The 19260-nt window shown below is 56.2% G+C and overlaps 2 protein-coding genes across 7 annotated transcripts; one reads left to right on the top strand and one right to left on the bottom strand.

Moving 5' to 3' along the window:
• Positions 1 to 192: 192 nt before the first annotated feature.
• NTMT1 (N-terminal Xaa-Pro-Lys N-methyltransferase 1) lies at positions 193 to 12354 on the bottom strand. 5 transcript variants are annotated; one of them, XM_070799411.1, is made up of 5 exons: positions 7712 to 7865; positions 2616 to 2780; positions 2270 to 2483; positions 1307 to 1559; positions 193 to 582 (listed from the first exon to the last, which is right to left on the bottom strand). In XM_070799411.1, exons 3-5 carry the CDS (start codon positions 2429 to 2431, stop codon positions 326 to 328), a joined length of 672 nt encoding a protein of 223 aa, XP_070655512.1. In that variant the 5' UTR covers positions 2432 to 2483; positions 2616 to 2780; positions 7712 to 7865; the 3' UTR covers positions 193 to 325. The 5 variants fall into 5 exon arrangements, with proteins under 5 accessions (XP_070655512.1, XP_070655513.1, XP_019826555.1 ...); XM_070799412.1 differs by lacking the exons at positions 2616 to 2780; positions 7712 to 7865 and adding an exon at positions 12259 to 12354; XM_019970996.2 differs by lacking the exon at positions 2616 to 2780 and having other exon boundaries at positions 7712 to 7869.
• C11H9orf50 (chromosome 11 C9orf50 homolog) lies at positions 11533 to 18675 on the top strand. 2 transcript variants are annotated; one of them, XM_070799409.1, is made up of 7 exons: positions 11533 to 12362; positions 12672 to 12765; positions 12868 to 12981; positions 15791 to 15951; positions 17652 to 17817; positions 17971 to 18091; positions 18443 to 18675. In XM_070799409.1, the coding sequence occupies exons 1-7, from the start codon at positions 11843 to 11845 to the stop codon at positions 18545 to 18547; spliced, it is 1281 nt and encodes a 426-aa protein (XP_070655510.1). In that variant the 5' UTR covers positions 11533 to 11842; the 3' UTR covers positions 18548 to 18675. The 2 variants fall into 2 exon arrangements, with proteins under 2 accessions (XP_070655510.1, XP_070655509.1); XM_070799408.1 differs by having other exon boundaries at positions 11545 to 12362; positions 17971 to 18127.
• Positions 18676 to 19260: the final 585 nt, after the last annotated feature.

The following is a 19260-nucleotide window of genomic DNA, read 5'->3' as shown; positions in this document are numbered from 1 at the left end:
TCTGTTCCTCCTGAGGCAGCCAGGCCTGTGACTGGAGGGCCAGCCAGTGTCCTGGAGGTGAGGGACTCTCGCTTCTGATAGGAGCACAGGGGCCCCGGGGTCGCCCAGTCCCCACCTCGCTGCAGCCTCAGCGCCCCATCCAGCAGCACCCCTCCAGACCGGGTCTCTTATGCCTTTTTGAAAAACAGCCTGTTTGGCAGTAGACGGCAGACAGGTATATTTAGTGACCCCGCTCAACACTCCCGAACCATCAACGTGGCGCTTCTGGGCCTCGCCCGGCCGCCAGTCCCCGGCCCCACACCGGGCCCTCGCTCCGCCGGCCCGCTCATCTCAGGGCAAGGCTGTAGACGTGGTAGATCTCGTCTGGGAGGTTCTCCTGCCGCTCCTGGGCCAGGAGGCTGAGGCCTGCGCTGCGGACGATCCTGTGCACCACGTCCAGGGCGCGGCACACGCTGCTGTCCACGTCGTCCAGGATGACGCCCTCCTGGGCCATGTTGTCCTTGATGACAATAATGCCATTGGGGCGCAGGCCCCGCTTGCAGCGCCGCAGGAACTCGGCCAGATGCTGATCGGTCAGGTGGCCTGGGGGAAGCAGAGGCTGTCACCGGGGAGAGGCAGGCCCCGCTGGGCCCCTGCCTGGCCTTCGGCACCACTACTACCTTCCTGAGTGCTGACCGTGCTGAACACACAGGGCACGCTGGCTCTCAACAGCCCTGAGGGGGTTCACCAAACCCCACTTTGAGCGGAAATGGGCTCAGAAGCCACCTGCCTCACACCTGCCCTCCACCCTCCCCTCCTAACCTTTGCCAGCGGCGTGCACCCAGCCGAGTTCCTCACCTACATCACAACCCCAAACAGAACTCAGGGCTGGACCCCGTGGGTTCCTGGCAGGCCTGGGCCACCGAGCTTGCAGTGGGGAGGCCTGCTGCCAGGTGGGCAACCCGAGAAGAGCACCCCGATTGTGCCATCAGGCTAAGTGGGTGCAGGCCAGGACAGCAGGGCACGGCTCGCTCCCCACAGACAGCACAGCGGGCGGCTGAGGCTTCCACTTCTCCTAAAAACCCCTTCCTTAGAAAAACTCATTTCCACATTCTTTGAATGCAATTAAAACTTGAAAATTCAATATTTTTTTCAGCAAAGAACTGCCCCCAAATGGGTCGCAGCAGATACTGAGTTGAAACAAAATGTGGAAACAAATGAGCCTTTGAGGTGGAGCCCCGGGGAGGGAGGAGTTGAGGAGCCTCTGGCCCCCCACCCGCAGGAGCAGAGATGGGCAGGAAAGTGCAGAGAGGCGCGGCAGGCTCACCTATCACCCACTGGATCCAGATCACATCGTAGGACTGTGGCTCGGGGCTGAAGTCCTGCAGGCCGCAGCAGAAGAAGTTCCTCACTCTCTTGCCCTCCTCGCCCAGGTAGGTCTTAGCCTTGACCAGGAAGTCCTCTGTTACATCCACCATGTCCACCACTCCAAAGAGAGGCAAGAGCAGCCGCTTGGTGATCCTCCCAATGCCGGCTCCGCAGTCCAGGGCGTATGAGGTCCCCGTCTTGTTCGGGCCTTCCTGAAGCAGCAGAGAAGACAGACTGAAGAGAAGGGTTAGAAGCCAGAGGGACCCCTCTGCAAAGGGCCTTTCCTTGTGAGCCCCCAGAACTACTCAGATCAGCACAGGCTGGTGGCTGGCGTGGGTGGCGCCGGCGGTGGGCGTGAGCACAGCACAGCCGTTTTCTGGGTCACATGTTCCTGAGATGAAAGCCAACCTCCACTTAAAGGTGTTAACTTGACTAGATGCACTCATCTCCTCTCGCTCACAAGGGCCGTGGAGAGAAGCAGTGAAAGAAGGAAGAGGGCACTCGGTGAGCACACCTGGGAGGCTGGCACGCGGGTGGAGCAGGGGGCAACAGCAGCCACGGTGTGTGCCAAGGGAGAGGCAGGGAGGCGGGCCTGGGGAGGCTCTGGCCCTAGCGCTGCCAGCCTGGCACAGAGGCGGTGGCAGGACAAGAAAGTGGGAGTCTGTGTTCAGCAGACCAGCCAACACCCACAGCCCAGATATTTGCAAACATGGCAAGAGAGCAAAGGTTTCCGCCTCTGGAAAAATGGAACAGTCTGCGAGAAAGCTGCTCTGTTCCGGCACCAGGAGGCCCCAGCATGACAGCCGGCTCCTGGCTGGGGACCTTGCGGCAAAGCCTACGAGCTGGCCCGCCCCACCCGCTCGTCAAGGCCTGGGTGGTGGACGTGGGCTCTCCTCCTGGAGAGCACACCAGACCTGCCTACCCTCAGAAACCTCTGCAGGAACTTCCGGGAGCTGTTGATGTCGATGCTGGAGATGTGGCCATACCCCCCGAGCATGCCGTCCACGGTGGCAGGGACCTCCTTCCAGTACGTCTTGGCCTTGGAGTAGAACTGCTTCTCGTCCTCGATCACCTCGCTCGTCATGCTGTCAGCAGCCACGTCTCTGCCCAGGCACCAAACTCAGCACTGGTGGTTCCTGAGAAGGAAAGGAAAGTGGGTGAAGCAGCCAGGTTTCGGGCCCCAGTCTCCTGGCATGGCTGCTCCTGGTCACACGATCCTGTCTGATGCCGAGGAGTGGCTGCCCCCTCCAACCCCCGCCCGCTCCTACCCCTCGGAGGGCAGTGCCTCCTGACAAGAGCCGTATTCAAGTCATTTCACAAAGCTATCTTCATGTCAGAGCAGGAGACCCGGCGTCCTGGCTTCTCCATCTTTCCTTTCCCGACAAGACACCTGACCTGGCGGCTTCTGACCCCACGGTAGACAGGATCCCGATCTACAGTTAAAGAAGAGCAAAGCACGGAACTGAAGCCTCCTCTCTGGGACCCCGAGGACCCCGCCTCCCAGCTTCGGTCATGAGCACGTGGACAGGCTCGCCACGGGGTGCAGTGCTGCGAACAGGGAGAGAGGCAGGCGGACACACACCACTGTGCGTGAGGGCCACAGAGGGGCACAGGGGCGGGCAGACGACGGGCGCCAGGAGACGTGACACAGCAGCCGACACCAGGGAGGAGGACACATTCGCACAGCGACTGGGAAGACGCGAGGGCAAGGGGCTCCTCCAAGGGGAAGCTCGGGGTCCTCTAGGTCACGGCTGCCAACTCAGCCTTCACCCCGAAGGGCAGCGAGCTGCAACTACTCCGGGTTAAGCAGGAAGTGGCCTGAGACGTGAGATTCCAGAAGGCGGTGCTGGCAGCTGAGTGGACTCCCGGGTGAGAGGACCAGCAGATGGCCAGGCCCCCACAGCAGAACAGAGGCCCACAGCGCCCCACACCCGCCAGCTGGGCTGCGCCACACGGGGCAGGGAGGGTCACCTCTCCCCATGGACAACACTGGTCTACAGATGCTCTCCGTGCACAGGGCTGGTCCAGATACAGCCCGCTCCCCGAATGGAACCAGTGCAAACACAAGGCAGAAACGAGGCCTCTCGCTGAGACAGAAAGTGCTATGGGAACTCGAGGGATGAAGAAGTCCCTTCCGAGTGGCAGGCGGGGCAGCAGCTGAGAGAAGGCAAGCCCTGAGCCGGGCCCTGAGAACAAGGAACACTCTGGATGGTGACGGGGCAGAGCAGAGACGGCGTGGCGTGCATGCCACACAGAGGGCTGGCCTGGCTGGCTGCCATGTGTCACCAACGGGGAAGCAATCGGGTGAGTTTCTGAAGGGTGAGGGTGTGCGGGGACCCATCCTGGGGACGGAGCGGGGGCAGCGTGGGAAGGCGGGGCCAAGTCAGGGTCCCTACCCTAGGCCAGGAGGCCCGTGCACCTGCCAGGCCCTAGCCCCCCCGCGTGGGCAGCTCATTGTCACCTCAGCGTCGCAGCTTGAGTGCCATCTCCCCCCAGAGGCCTGCCCTGACCCGCCGAGGTGCCTTCCTCCCACGTCCTTACCCACGCCCCACGGCTGCTGCCTTCAGAGCGTGTGTTTCTTTCTGAAATGAGCTGTTGACTGACCGCCTGGCCTGCGAGGGCACACGGGTCACTCGGTGCAGGGGTGGCAGCACCCCCCGCCCCCGTCCTACAGGAAAGCTGTGCGCCTCTGAGCTCCGGGGGCTTCACTCTGCCCCCTTTACAGAACTCCACGGGGCTGAAGTTAAGCCCACCCCACCCAGCCGGTACAGTCCTGCAAAAGAGCTGAGAACCCCCTAAGACCAAGGAATGCCTCAAGGGAAGTAATGGGAAAGTGCCCTGCGGACAGCACGGGCCTTCAGGACGCAGCCTGGAGACTAGGAGGAGGGAAGGGAGACAAAACATGAGGCGTGCTGAAGATCTTTCACTCCCGTGTCTGTCGCCAGCCTCCAACCCAACACCTGTATTCTGAACTTGTCCCAGAAGGAACCTTCCAGAAGCAGCAGGCGTGCCCCGCGCAAACAACTCAGAGACACGGCTTCTCGATGCAGTTCCACTTCTGCCATGGCCAGCCCCTTCCAGAGACCCCACCAGCGAGTGCGGTCACCAGGGAGGGCCCGGCCTGGCAGGTGAGAGCTGCTGGGCAGGGGGCTGCCTCCTCCACGGATCCAGGCTTTCTCACACGCTGGCCTTCCGAGGAACAGAGGAGGGCCGAGAGATCTACTAGCACAACCGGGTTGGCCAAAGTCCCACCCTCGGAGGCCCCTTCTGCTCCTGGAGGCCCCTGCTCCAGTCCTTCCACGGGCTCCTGAGTCAGCTCTCAGACAGATCCCCCGCTTCCTGGGCAGGCGCAGGGCCTGGGACCGCGGTGACTTTGGCTCCAGTTACTGTACCCACCCAAGAGCCCTCTGGGGTAACAGGCTGGGGGGGCCTGGGTTCCAAATACTGTCCACCCACCCCAATCATGGCAGTGTCCCACACCCGTGTCCCAACCCCTGAAGCTACTACCCCCCCGCCCAATCAGAACGAGGACGTCGCATGCTGCTTGTGAGAATGGGCTCTTGTCCCCGCAACCCTGAGGGACACGCGAAGCGAAAGGATGCAGAGACCCCCCAGTCCCCAAGCACACTAGCTGCGGCAGTGGCTCCCTGGCAACTGACGGGGGGGGCCGCCAGCTTGAACATCACCATGTAACTTGACTGGGTTTGGGGGTGGCTTATGTGGGTGGGGTCGGCAAGGCCAAGTGGGCTCCCCGGCCCTGGCAACAGGGGCCACGGCAACTCTGTCACAGCGTCCCACCGGGCCCTGACCGCCACCCAGGAAGGACCACGCCAAAGCCAGCTCTTCCACACCACACAGCTTGCTCCCCCGCAGACAAACTGCAGGTGGTTCGACCCTGTCCCCCTCAGATACACTTCCGGTTCTGTGCTTGTCTCTCTCTCCCCACAGGACTGGGAACTGCCTGAGAAAGCACTGGTGACACCCTGGAATGTATCATTGTATTTCTCTTGCATTCCACACAGCTCATAGGTATTCAACAAAATTCCCTGCCGATCAAATGAACAGAATAATTGTGGGCCAGACGCCCCCGGGGTGCACTCTCTCCCTCTGCCTGTTGTTTGCCCTTCCTCCCAGCAGACAAGGCTCCTGGGCGCAGGGACACTGCCTCACACACCATTAGCCTCAGACCTGATACAAGGGGGCAATTTACTAACTGGTTGCTCAAGAATCAAAGAAGGACCTTTGTGCGGCTACAGCCATTCTGTACTTTTCAGAAAATCCTACAAAGATGTAACCGTTCCAATCTGATAACACTGAAGCCCTTTACTGACAGTATAATTTTTTGCTTTACCAAAAGCCGTACAACATGATTCCTTTAAATGTCAAGGTCCCCTGAATAATCTCATTGACAAGAATTCCACTTACAGGCAGAGTCTGGGAATAAGCCAGGGAGGCACATCCAGCCTGGGAAATGGCAAGGGTGACTTTGACATTTATTCTAACAGCTTAGATTCATTAGTAAACATGACTTCTGGGGCCCTGTCTACACTGTACCTCCTGGCATCCAGACTGGGGTGGACAGGAGGTCCCTAGGAGTCAGTGGGGACAGCAGTGTTATTGATCAAACTCCAAGAAGTCCTCCTACACTCAGTCCAGATCATAGGAAGGAGCCACGTGGCTGCAGGGATGCGAAGGGGCCTGGACACAGTCTGGTTTCGTGAGTGCTCTAAATGAGCTCGGAGGAGAAGAGACCCTTTGCTCATTATGGAACTTCTGCTTCTCAGAGTGGAATGTGTCTGGGCATCCTTCATGGTCATCTCCCCACCCCAAGGTGTTTAGGGCGACCCTGGGCAGCCGCCCCAGCAACTACTCTTCTTCCAGGATCCATGACAGAGAATGGTGTCTGAACTGTCCCTGCCTGTAAGTGGAATTCTTGTAAATGAGATTATTCAGGGGACCTTGACATTTAAAGGAATCATGTCGTAACGGAGGGAACAAGGAAGAAGCAAGGAAGAGGGGAGGGGATTAAACTCTGATGGTGAATGAACCAGGTCCGAACACTGGCTCTCCTCTCACTGGCTGTGTAAGCTCAGATAAGACACAACCTCAGTTAAGTAGCTGTCTTTATCTATAAAACGGGAACAATATTGACTTTACAGGAGGGCTGTGATGATTAAATGTGGATATAAAAGTGAAAAGTGATCCAGACACTGCTGGGCACATATTAATCTTAAAAAAAAAAAAAAAAACCCTCTGTCCAATGAGATGCTCATCAATTCTCTCTGCTAAATGTGAAGATCTAATGAGAAAATGTGCTGAAAGGCCCTATAAACTGTGGCGTGTTGGTCACACCTAAGGGATTATCACTGCTACTTCAGGGTGGTCAATCCAGTCACTCAAATGACTCTGCCAATGGCAGCAGAGGGGAGCGAGCCTCCAGCCACGCAGGCACAGAAACCCCCAAGGTTTTGGTGACTCCAGGGCTTCTGGTCGCCACCAAAGCATGCCACATGTATTTACTTCCAACCCTCCCATAGTCTCTGGTACACACAGAAAAACCATTCACTAAAATGGAGCAATGCACACACACAGGAAACCAGGAACAGAACAAGGACAGAATCCAGACTTCTGACCCCGCTCAAGGTCCCCTTTCTCCCAGGGGCTCAGGCCATCTCACTGAGCAGACTCTACATCCAGACCATGTGCAGTACAGCCCGGCCCCACCGGCAGGGCCTCTGACACCAGTTGTTTCTAACCCTTGTCTTACAGACGCACCAGATCCAGAGAGAGGTCGCAGCTGACTGGGCAGCAGAGCCTGGGCCTTCAGATTTATGGCAGCCTCTCTGCCAACAGGCTGACCTTGGCTCCAAGGGCTCGGGGGGCCGGCGGGCTGTCTTTTGAAATAGCACCTCTGTTGAGCCGTCACTGGGGTCGGGTCCAAGGTGAAATATGAGAGCGGCGCCTGGGTAACGAGCACGATACCCTGTGCCCGACTGTGATCCGAGCGCTCTTCCTGAATCCTCACACCCACCCTCCTTTGAGGGTGCGCGCCTTACCCGTCTGGCAGAGGGGAAACTGAGGCTCAGACAGGGAAAGGAACTTGAGGCGGCGGGGTTCGGCGTGGGGGCAGTGCCCTGATCAGGCTTGCGGGGTCTCAGCCTTCCTCCACCCCGGGACCCCGGGGGCCCAGGGCCGGCTGGCGGACCTTCCGCGAGCGCGCACGTGGGGCCGAGCCCGCTCGCGCTCGGGTCACGTGAAGAGCCGGGGAGGCTTCAGGGGACCCAGGCGGTTGGGGTCCGGGGCCTCCCCTCTCCCGGCGGCCGCTGTCTCCGCCCCCCACCCCGCTCCGCCTCGCGCTACTCACCCCGGGTGGGGGCTCCCGGGACGCGGGAGAAGAGGACGGGGAAGCGGAAAAGAGGGGCGGCAGGGCCGAAGACCCCCCACCTGCCCACGACCAGCTCCGTCCAACCTTGGCTGGAAGCGACACCTCGCGGCGCGCGCCGCTTTTGCCCACTTACGTCACTTCCGCGCTTCTGGGGGCGGGGCTGCGTCGGGCTCCGCCCCGCGCGCGGCTTGTCTCCGCGCGCGGCTTGTCTCCGCCCCCCCGCCCCCTTGACCCCTTGGGCTTCTGCCCTAACTCGAGAACTTCACTGCCTTTAAAGAGCCAAAACGCAGAGCTTATCCCGCCTCCGGCTTGTGCACCAGCTCATTTGGAGGAGGCTTGAAAAAAGCGTTTTGTGGGTCTTCCACTGGGTTACAAAAAAAAGAGGCGGGGGAGAGAGCCTTATTCTTGCCTTGACTCTACCCATAACAATTAACATCCTTAAAATATACAGATCCAAAAAAAAAAAACAAGTAAAGGAAAAAATACTCTTGACAGTGCCAAGGGGTTGCCACTCCAAATAAGCAGAACAAGGCCATGAAGTTTCCATTTCGAAAAGGTTGCCCTCTCCTAGGTTCCTCCCATACACAAATTCTGAATTGGTCCCTGGAGCAGTCGAGATGAACAAGTGAGTTTGCAGGTAGAAGACCTTGGGAACCTCTCCAAGCCTCAGTCTCTTCTTCCGCCAGATGCACAGAATAATTACTCATTTCTCAATGCTCGGAGGGTTACACCTGTGAGATATTGTGAGTTGAGACTTCAGCCCAGTGTTTGGAGCCGGCTGTCAGTAAATAGAAACTGATTCATAATATTCGTCAAGGTATTCATGTATAGCATAATATTCACAATATTTATCATAAATTCTTTTTTCCTAGACTGACACCCTGGCTTAGATTTACAGTGCCTCCTGGACACTGCACACAGGAGGAGCTTACAGTGTGTTTGCTGTAATGAAGTGAAAGCTATGGTGGGGCAGTGGGGTGCCCTGAAAAGCCCCACCTTTTTTTAAAAAATATTTATTTGGCTGAGCTGGATCTTAGTTGCAGCATGTGGGCTCTTAGTTGTTGCATTTGGGATCTAGTTCCCTGACAAGGGATTGAACCTGGGCCCCCTGCATTGGGAGTACAGAGTTTCAGCCACTGGACCACCAGCGAGGTCCCCCGACCTGCTATTGAGTCCCCAGATCTGTCCATATTATGTAGCATCCTCCCTTCAGTTCAGTTCAGTTCAGTCGCTCAGTCATGTCCGACTCCCTAGGGCACAGCAGTTTAGACTTGGTTCCCTGGCCTTGGACCCCTCTCCCAAGCTTCATTTTCCACACCTCTATGGCAGGAGGATAGATCTTGGGCAGCCTCAATCAGGAAGTTTCTATAATCTTTGTGAGTGTGGCTCCGAGTCTAGATCTTTGCGGGGGGTTGCCTAAAAATCCACCTCTACCTTTTTTTTTTTTTTTTTTCTTTCCTGTCCATGGAAGACAAAGTCCCTTCCCTGCATCTGGACTCCAAGACTTTTCCAGGTCTGGCTGGGCCACTGAATTCCAAAGCCTCTTGCATCACTGAATTCCCAGGCCTCGCACGTAATAGATACTCAATAAATGTGTTCAGCATATATGGGCTGGAGGCTTTCTTAGAAATCATCTAGGTAGTCTGGTGTTCCTCATTCATTTTCTAAAAATTCACATACCCTTAAACAGAAAAAATTTCTCACCCTCCTCACTCAATATTCTAACTTCCTAAGGAAGGATGTTCTTCCATCCCTGGTTGAGGAGCCTCTGCAGAAATACATTACATTGGGATTTCCCTGGTGGCCCAGGGGTTAGGAATCTGCCTTGCAGTGCAGGGGACATGGGTTCAATCCCTGGTGGGGGAACTAAGATCCCACATGCTGAGGAGAAAAATGAGTCTGCATGACCCAGCTGGAGGGTTCGTAGGTCACAACAAGTCACAACAAAATATCGTACATCTCAACGAGAGATCTCGCTTGAGGCAATGGAGAGCCCGCATGCTACAACCAAGACCTAACACAGCCAAATAAATAACTAATTTCAAAAAAAAAGAAAAGAAATCCATTATATTGTCTGGGATGCCTCCTCCAGGCAGACATCTTGTAATGTGAATTCAAAGTCATCTTTTTCTCCATTTTCAAATTGTAAAATCCTATCAGGCCAGCGAAATCACTGCCCAAACTACCCTTGTTCCTCACTCTAGTTTTACAGTACAAGCTTCCTCCCTGCCCTCTCCCAACTGAGAGTCACAGATGGAGCCCAGCTGTCCATTTTATCATAGAGCCCTGAGAAAGGAGAGACTTAACCAGCCTCACACAGCATGCAGAAGCAGAGCACAGGCTCAAAGCTGGTTCTCACAGCTTCCAGGCCCACCACATTCTTACTGCCCAGACTTCCGAGTTCTAACTCCAGAGTCACCCCAGCCCAAACCTGACCCACCTGAGCCTCCCAGGCCCAGAGAGGGTAACTGAACCCCCCAGCCCTTCATCCCTGCCTTGGGCCTGGTTGCCTTGGCAGGGAGTCCCACACCCCTTTATGACTGCAGCCTTGACATCCTGAGCATGACAGCCCAGCCCTCTGCCCCGCACCCAGCCTACTTGGCCCTGAGTGCCAGGCGGGTCACAATTACTCTGGAAAGGCATGGAGGCGGCAGGGAGGGGCCAGCAGAGGGACCAGGCCGGGAAGATGGGCTCTCCCAAAGACCAGCCCACCTGTTAGGGGGCTCTAAACTCAGGGAGCCGTCTCTGGCCCCACCCCCCAAAGCCCCACTAGGGTGAGTGTGACACTAGCAGCTGGTCAGTGCACGTGTGCGTGGGTGCACACTCAGTCATGTTTGACTCTTGGCGACCCCATGGACTGCAGCCTGCCAGGCTCCTCTGTCCATGGGATTCTCCTGGCAAGAATACTGGAGTGGGTTGCCGTTTCCTCCTCCAGGGGATCTTCCCAATCCAGGGATTGAACCTGGGTCTCCTGCTTGGCAGGCGGATTCTTTACCACGGTGCCACCTGGGAAGCCGGTTCAGAGCTGACAGCAATCTGGGGAGTGGGGTGTGGTAGGGAGGAAGCAGGCTCAGATCCCAATGTCAGAAGCTGGGGCGGGTGGTATGTGTGTGTTTGTGGCGGGGGTTGTTGGTGGGTGCGGGGTGGGTCTGGGGCTCTGTCTCCAAAGGGGAAGTTTGTTAAAAATAAGTGTCTTGACCTGCCCCCAGTGAATCGGAATCTGGGGCATCTGTATTTTCAAGAAGCTCCCACCCAAGGGACTCGGGCTCCAGCAGGAATGGGCAACTGCAGGGCAAGCCACCCCTGTAAGCTGGTTCCAGCTTTCCCGATTTCTACCTGAGAGCTAGTAACAGCAGAGCAAGTTGAACACTCCAGGTGTTAAGTGCTTTCCACATGGTGCGGTTTCATTCTCACAAAAGAGCAGGCCCTGGGTTATCCCCATTCTATAGATAAGGGCGTTGAGAGCAATTAACTGGCTCCCGCAAGGGTACAGCTAATAAGTAAGGGCAGTGAAAGTCGCTCAGTACTGTCCGACTCCTTACGGATGCCATGGACTGTAGAGCCCGCCAGGCTCCTCTGTCCACGGACTTCTCCAGGCAGGAATACTGGAGTGGGTAGCCATTCCCTTCTCCAGGGGATCTTCCCAACCGAGGAATGGAACCGAGGTCTCCCCCATTGCAGGGGGATTCTTGACTGTCTGAGCCACCAGGGAAGCCCCAATAAGTAATGGAGCTGAGAGTAAATCCTAAATAATAATTTTAAAATAATAATAGCAGTTAGGCTTTGTTAAGCACGTACAACGTGCCTGGCATTATTCTAAGCCATTTACATCCGCTGGCTCATTTAAACGTCACAGCAACTTGAGAATGTGAGTGCTCTCACCGTCACCGTTTTTTCTGGTGAGGAAACAGGATCGGGGCACTCTAGCCTGAAGCCACTTTTACTGTCTGGCGGGCCAGTGGTGGAACCCCCCCGAACCACACTGCCGCGCTCTGGGCGCTATGGCCTGGCGGGGGTGGCTGGTCTACGCCCTCCTGTCCACTTCCCACGGCACCCGCCCTCCGCCCCTCACTGGCGTGAGGATGCCCTGAGCTGAGCGCAGGGCCAGACATGCCCCGGCGTCGCCCCAGCTTCTGGGCCCAGCAGGTGGCGCCCAAGGGACTCCCCGGCGGTGGCGATCGCCGGCGCAGAGACCCGCTGCTGCCCAGGCTGCTGCGGCCCGAGCTCCGAGCAGCCTCGGACGCGGGGGTCTTCGGGGTCTCGAGGGCCTCTGAGAGCGGCGCCGAGCGGTGGCAGGCCCCCCAGTGTGAGTCCTTGCACTCCGATCCCGGGCTGGGCTTCAGGCGCTCCCGGTCCCGCCTGCCGGTCCTGCCCACCGTGGCCCAGCGGCCGGCGAGGAGCCGGACAGGGCTGAGGTCGCTGCTGCTGCCGCCCCTGCTCTTGGCCGGCGAGCCCCCCGAATCGGCGCCCGCATGCCCCGAGCTCGGACAGCGCAAGGACCCTCGCAGGGGCTCGGCCAAGGAGACCTCCGATTCCTTGGGCTCCCTCCTAGGAGAAGTTCTCCCGGGCCGGTTCCGGCAGTTCCTGCGACAGTTCAGGGCTGACTCTGCGGAACGGCTTCTCCCACCGAGTGAGGCCCCTGTGGCTCCTCCCCAGGGGGCGGGGCAAGGCGGGGCTGCGTCATTTCCGGTGGTGAGGGTGGTCGGAGTGGGGGTGGTTGGGTGGGGGGGTCACACCACCTGGCATAGAAGGATGCTTGTATTAGTGAAGTAGGGCTGGCAGAATCCTGACAACCACTGCTTGAGGGCGGCCCTGCCATTGTACAGATGAATAAACTGAGGCCCAAGGCCATGCAACCAGGAAGACTCTAATAAAGACTGTCCCCAAGCGAAGGCTCATAACTCTTTCTACTTCATCCTGCCCCCCACCCCCACCCCAGCACCCTCAGCATCTCAACATCAAAGGCATTCTGCGTCAGAGTTCAACGGAAGTCCTCCTCGGTGTTCCAGCTCCCACTTCCTCCCAGAGCTTGGGTAAGCGTCAGTGACCTCTTCGTGGGGACAGGGTTGTCATCAACGCTCTGACCATGGAGGACCCTGATCACTCATATGAGGTGTGGCCTGTTTGTTTTCAAGGGGCCAATCATCCTACCTCAAGAATAGCCTTAAGAAGATTTTGCTTCATCAGATACCTGCCCTGGGGCCCTTGAGTAGAGATTACCCGCAGTTCACCACGGTCAAGGCCAATCAGTGAGTTGTGGGAGGATGGGGGCAGGGGGGTGGGGAGAAAGAACATTTCTTTCCTTCCTCTGTCTTTCCAGAATTTATCCATCTGTCCACCTGTTTATCCATCTATATGTCCATCCATGAATCAAGTCTTCTCCCAACCTGTTTAAGGGTCATCCATCAACATCTATGAATCCATCCACCCATTCATTAATCAGGTCTTTTACACACATTCATAATTCACTGATGAATCCATTCATATAATCATTCTCCTATTCACCCATCCACCATTGCATACATCTGTGAACCAGGTCTTTCACAGTCTATTCACGAATCTCTCCATCCATCCATCCACTCATGAATCAGGTCTCCTGTTGATTCATTAATCCATCTCTCCAGCCAGCCAGCCAGCCAGCTACTCACAAACTCCCACAATTCTATCCACCTATCCATGAAGTCAATGATTGATCATCTACCAATCCTTCCATCCACTTGTAAATCCAGGATACTATCCATCACTAATCTAATCATGAAGCCAGTCTATATACCCACCTGCATAATCATTCATCCACCCATGTATCCATACATCTACTTATCCTCCTAAGATCCAAACCTTATATTAAGACCTTTGTGGGAGTTCCCTGGCAGTCCAGTGGTTAAGACTCAATGCTTTCACTTCTGTGGCCTGGATTCTACCCCTGGTTGGGGAACTAAGGTCCTCCAAGCCAAGTGGTGTGCCAAATAAAAAAGACCTTTTCACTATTTCATCCATCAGTCCATCCACCCACCCACCCACCAACCCATTCTTTCACCCACCTGCCATTCATTCATCCATCTCTTCCTCTAACTTTGATTCACTTTTACTATATGTCAATGGAGAAAGTGAAGTCGCTCAGTCGTGTCTCTTTGCAACCCTGTGGACTGTAGCCCACCAGGTTCCTCCGTCCAGGGGATTCTCCAGGCAAGAATACTGGAGTGGGTTGCCATTTCCTTCTCCAGGGGATTTTCCCAACCCAGGGATTGAAGCCAGGTCTCCTGCATTGCAGGCAGATGCTTTAACCTCTGAGCCACCAGGGAAGACCCAGGGAAGAAGCCACCAGGGAAGAAGTCAATGGAAAAGGAAATGGCAACCCACTCCAGTATTCTTGTCTGGAAAATTCCATGGACAGAGGAGCCTGGTGGGCTACAGGCCGTGGGGTCACAGAGAGCCGGCCATGACTGAGTGTCTGCGCACAGCACATATGTCAAATATTGGAGGGAATAAAATAAGGATGGAAGTAGGAAGAGCCCGGGCACTAGCACTTAGCTGGACCTGGATGCAGTAGCTCTAAGGGAGGGAGAAAATAATGCAGAAGTAGTTCCCCCTGCTTAACCGTGGATGAAAGGTGAAGAGCATCGTCCTTGAGTTTAAAGACCGGGACAGTACATACACCAGACACGCCATTCCTTCTCATCCTGGGCCCATGGCAGACATTGCTAATTGAGCACAGCACTTTCCCCCACTGAGCCTCAGAACCCTTCTTGACTCAGTGCTCTAGGAAGACACCGCCTATGAATACGCACCACCGTTGCGTAACTAGGTCCCAGTGCATGTAGCCGACTCTGTCTTGGTCATCTCCTGGCTCCCGGACTCTTTAAGGGACTCATGAAAAGTGTCCTCTCTGTGTCCACATGGACATAAAGATGTGGTCAGATAAATGGAGACAGGTATAGCCATAGGCATGTACTTAAGATCGAACATGGCATTTCTGAATAACAGAGCCATTGATGGATCAAGCACACCATCCTGCAGCCTTGCTCTGGTGGCTGAAATGAATAACAATAAATGTAATAATCACAGATCCCCTTTACTGAGCCCAGGCCCCTGGCCAGGCTCCAAACTAGATGCCTCACATTTTATCTGATACTCAACAAACTCTTAGCGCACTTCTAGGGGGGATGTTAGTGTAAAGAAGCTGCCTATCAATGCAGTTAGACAAAAAAGATGTGTTTGATCCCTGGGTCAGGAAGATCCCCTGGAGAAGGGCACAACAACCCACTCCAGTATTCTTGCCTGGAGAATCCCATGGACAGAGGAGCCTGGCGGACTATAGTTCATAGGGTCGAAAAAGAGTCTGACATGACTGAAGAGACTTAGCACATACTCATGCAAACTCTTATAAGGATGTTGTTATCCTGCCCACAACACATAGTACATAATTTAAAGGGGAAATCTGCTGGTGGTCTGCCCAATGTCACAGGACTGGGATGGTTCATAGTTGAAATTGATGACTATGAGGAACAGTTCTCAGAGATGTTTACCCTTGGCCCTGCAGACCCTGGGGGTGTGGGGGGTGCTTTGCAGTCTCTTTCACGTCTTCCCGGCCCTGTACTGTGGGCATGATGATCCCATTTTACAGACAAAGAAACTGAGGCTCCAAGAGTTAGAATTGAAACCCAGGGACCGCCCAACTCCTGAGTTCATATCCTTCTTCTCTCTGCTAAATTGCTTGATATACAAGATTGCCTGCTCTTGAACCAGGATTCATAGCCCAGTCCCACCCCTAACCAGCTGTGCGATCTTGGGCAAATTGGGGGGAAAAAAAATCAAAAAACCTCTGTGCCTCAGTTTCCTCATCAGTAAAATGAGACTAATAATCGTGTTTCACAGGGTTGTGTGGGTTTGGTGGGCTGATGCCTGTTACGTGCTTGATCCATTGCTTTGAGGGGCAGGAAGTGCTCAGGAGGGACCTGCTCTGATGGTCAGGATCCCACAGAGAGCTCTGGTGGACGTGTGTTGCCGGGGTGGCATGCCGGGGAGGCTGGTGGCTGAGCCTCTCATCTCTCTCACCAGGCCCCAGGCTACACAGGCCCCCAAGCTCAAGGCTGTGCTCACCCACAACTCCTCGGGGGAAGGCTCAGGGCACCGCAGGCGATGTTGCCCTTTCCGAGTGCGATTCGCTGACGAGACGCTGAGGGACACAGCACTCCGTTACTGGGAACGCAGCTGTGCTGGTGAGCAGACAGGAGGGGGAGCTCCAGGACTCCAGAAAGTTCCAGCCTGAAACCTGGCCAGCAGAGGCTGGGCCCTGGTACTGCAAAGGCCAAGAGGCCACTGACCCTGCAGAGGAGGCCCCTAAACTGGCCTTTCCAGAAGCTCTTAGGGTGACCTTCAAGGACGGTGTAGAGGGTCTGAGGTCCAGCAGAGGTGGCTCAAGGCAGATGGTGCCAGGGAGCAGCTGGGCCCAGAGAGCAGGGTCTGCCCAGGCCTGGCCACCACGCAAGGATTGCTTACTACCAAGGGTTCCCACACACTGTATCCTCTGCCCACCCTGGACCCGCACCCACAGCCCGCAGACCCCGCACCTGGCCTCCAGGGGCTGGAGAAGGTGGGAATTGAAATACCCAAAGCGTTTCCCAGATCCATGAAGGCAGACCTCAGGGGCCTGGCTGGGGAGGTGTCCAGAAAGTTCTAGAAGATCACACCTCTGCGGGAGGCTGGCACTGCCTGGTCCAGCAAGGAAGCTCAGAACCAACCATCAGTCCCAGTTTCCCCGGGGAGAACTGTGCTCTTGGCTCTTTGGGTGATGGATGTGGTCATATCGGTGGTGGCAGTCTCCACTGTTTTCTGAAGTGGGTGTCACAAGAGGCAAGCAGGAAGAATACACATCCTCGCTCTAGTATGAACCCTTCCCAAGGCCCCCTTTCCCCATCTGCCCGGCCCTTTCTCTTCTCAGGATCCAGCAATCCAACAGCCTCATCTATTTATTAAGCATCAACTGTGTGCACTTTCAGAGAACAGCTGCTCTAAAGCCTTGCTGGGGATTTTTATTTTTCAGTTGCTTAGTAATGTCCGACTCTTTGTGACCCCATGGACTACAGCACACCAGGCTTCCCTGGTCTTCACCAACTCCCAGAGCTTGTTCAAATTTATGTCCATTGAGTCGATGATGCCATCCAACCACCTCATCCTCTGTCGCCCCCTTCTCCTCCTGCCCTCGCTGGGGGTAAAGTCCTCAAAATCCAGGACCTTGGCCGATTCAGGAGGAGCCTGACCCAGCCCCCTCAGGATCACAGGAAGTTGGAGGTGGAAGCTGAAATTTTGCCCAGTTTTGTTTGATGGGGGAAGCCAAGGCTCCAAGAGCAGATGACAAGCAGCTGAGAAGTCAGAGTCCACCCCAGCCACTGCTGGGAATCCCAGGAAAAGGAGGGGACGGGGGCTGGAGAAAGTTTCTTGGGAATGGCAGCTGGCTGGCACGGGAGACACTTCCTGGGAAGTTGCTGGGCACAGGGGCTGTGGCCATCCCCTTGGGGCACCAGAGCGGGGATTTCAGGCTTCCTGACCAGCCAGAGGGGCAGCTGTTGGGCAGGAAAGACTCCAGCCCTGTAGGATTCTCAGAATCATTGCTTGGATTCCCTGGTGGGGCCACTGGGCTTCCCATAGTGGGAAAAGGGGAACCTGTTTGGGGCTGGAGCTGGAGTGGGTGTGTGGGGAGAGGGTGGGGGGCAGTGCAGAGCTTGGATAAGAAAGGCAGAAACAGTCATGCAGGATAGTTTTAAAACCAGAGCCTTCTCTGGAGGCAGCCAGAAGGCGCTGGGGAGCCTTGGGTTGCCATGGAGACAGGGCTCTGCCTGTCACAGGGAAGAGGGGGGAGGGTGGGGTACAGGTGGCCCCGCCCGGGGAAGAGATCTCACCCATGTCCTCTCTCCTTCAGCCCGGCAGGGCATCTTCGAGAACAGGACAGCCAACCCCCGGTCAACAGCATCGGATCGGGTGTTCGGGAGTGTCGGGAGATGGCTGGAGAGCTTGCCCAAAGCCTTGTACCCGAGGGCCAAGGAGGAGGCCGCGGCCAGCCCCTTCAGCTGGGACTTCCCTGGCCTGTGAGGCTTTGTGGAAGGGGGCGGGATTCACGCGCCTCCTCCCCCTGTAAACCACCCTGTCCAGCGGTGGTCTGGGCCCTGGAGGGTCCTGCCAGCCATGCATGGACCTGGGACTCGGGGTCCATGCAGCTCATGGGCGCCTGTCCCCCTCAGGTCCACCCTGGAGCCGAATGGCCACCTCCCTGAGGACACTTCCATGAGCAGCAGCCTGCCCTTCATCCCCAGGGCCACCGCCCAGAGGCAGCGGGGGGACCTCAAAGCCTTCCTGGAGCAGGTGGGCAAATCGTCCTGTTCCTGGAGCCAGAAGCTGGTGAGCACCTGCCGGTGGCCAGCCGCGTGGAGCGCCCTGCCTGGTGGGAGGGTGCCCAGTGGGGTGGCTTGGTCTCTGGGTAAAACCTCTGTATGTGCTTGCCTAAGGGCTGGGCTTTCAGGCTGGACCGCCTGGGGTCAGATTCCAGCTCCTACCCTGCTATAGGTGGAGGCTTTGTTATGTCAGTTTCTGCATCTGTACAGTGGGGCCCACCGCGTGTCTGCCCCCTCGAGGTGCAGTGTAGAACTCCCTGGGCCCAGGAAACCCCATCTCCTGCCCAGAGGCCCCTGAAAGTGGCCCTCCTTCTTGCTCTAGGAGTCCTTCCTGCCCAGCTTGGTGCTGCACACGATCCTGAAAAGAGGCCGCCCTAAGGGGTACCAGCTCCTCCTGCCTTCAGCATCGCATCGCACCCAGAGGTGAATGGTCACTGGTGTCCAAGCCCAGCCGTGGACATGGGTGAGGGGTGAAGAGAGGCCTTCCCTAACCCAGAAATAAAAGCACATCCCAGGTGGCTGGTATCTGCTGCCGGGTCTCACCCTGCAAACCTCTCCAGGTGCCTGGTTGCTAGTCTTTGGGGGTCCTGGACCAGGGGGTGTGGAAGGGGTAGGGTCACAGAAGATGAGGAAGTGAGGCATCTTTAGGGGTCAGGCTTGTTCCAAGTGAACCATTCTGGGAGGTGGGAGACCCTGCCATACACCTCAAACCTAGGGCCAAGCCTCTGTCAACCTAGATCAGCCCACACCTGAACAGCCGCCTGCTCTGAACCACCACCCCCCCCAGCATCCATCTTTGACTGGAACCAAAGGCTGCTTGTTGTTGGAAGAGGACCCTCTTCCAACAACACAAGAGACGACTCTACACATGAACATCACCAGATGGTCAACACCGAAATCAGACTGATTATATTCTTTGCAGTCGAAGATAGAGAAGCTCTATATAGTCAGCAAAAACAAGACCAGAAGCTGACTGTGGCTCAGATCGTGAACTCCTTATTGCAAAATTCAGACCTAAATTGAAGAAAGTAAGGAAAACCACTAGACCATTCAGATATAACCTAAATCAAATCCCTTACAATTATGCAGTGAAAGTGACAAGTAGATTCAAGGGATGAGATCGGATAGACAGATGATCTG

Source organism: Bos indicus, chromosome 11 (assembly GCF_029378745.1).
Source record: "Bos indicus isolate NIAB-ARS_2022 breed Sahiwal x Tharparkar chromosome 11, NIAB-ARS_B.indTharparkar_mat_pri_1.0, whole genome shotgun sequence".
Classification (NCBI taxonomy): Eukaryota; Metazoa; Chordata; class Mammalia; order Artiodactyla; family Bovidae; genus Bos; species Bos indicus.
Note: the sequence above shows the minus strand (reverse complement) of the source record. Positions and strands in the feature narration are given on the sequence as shown.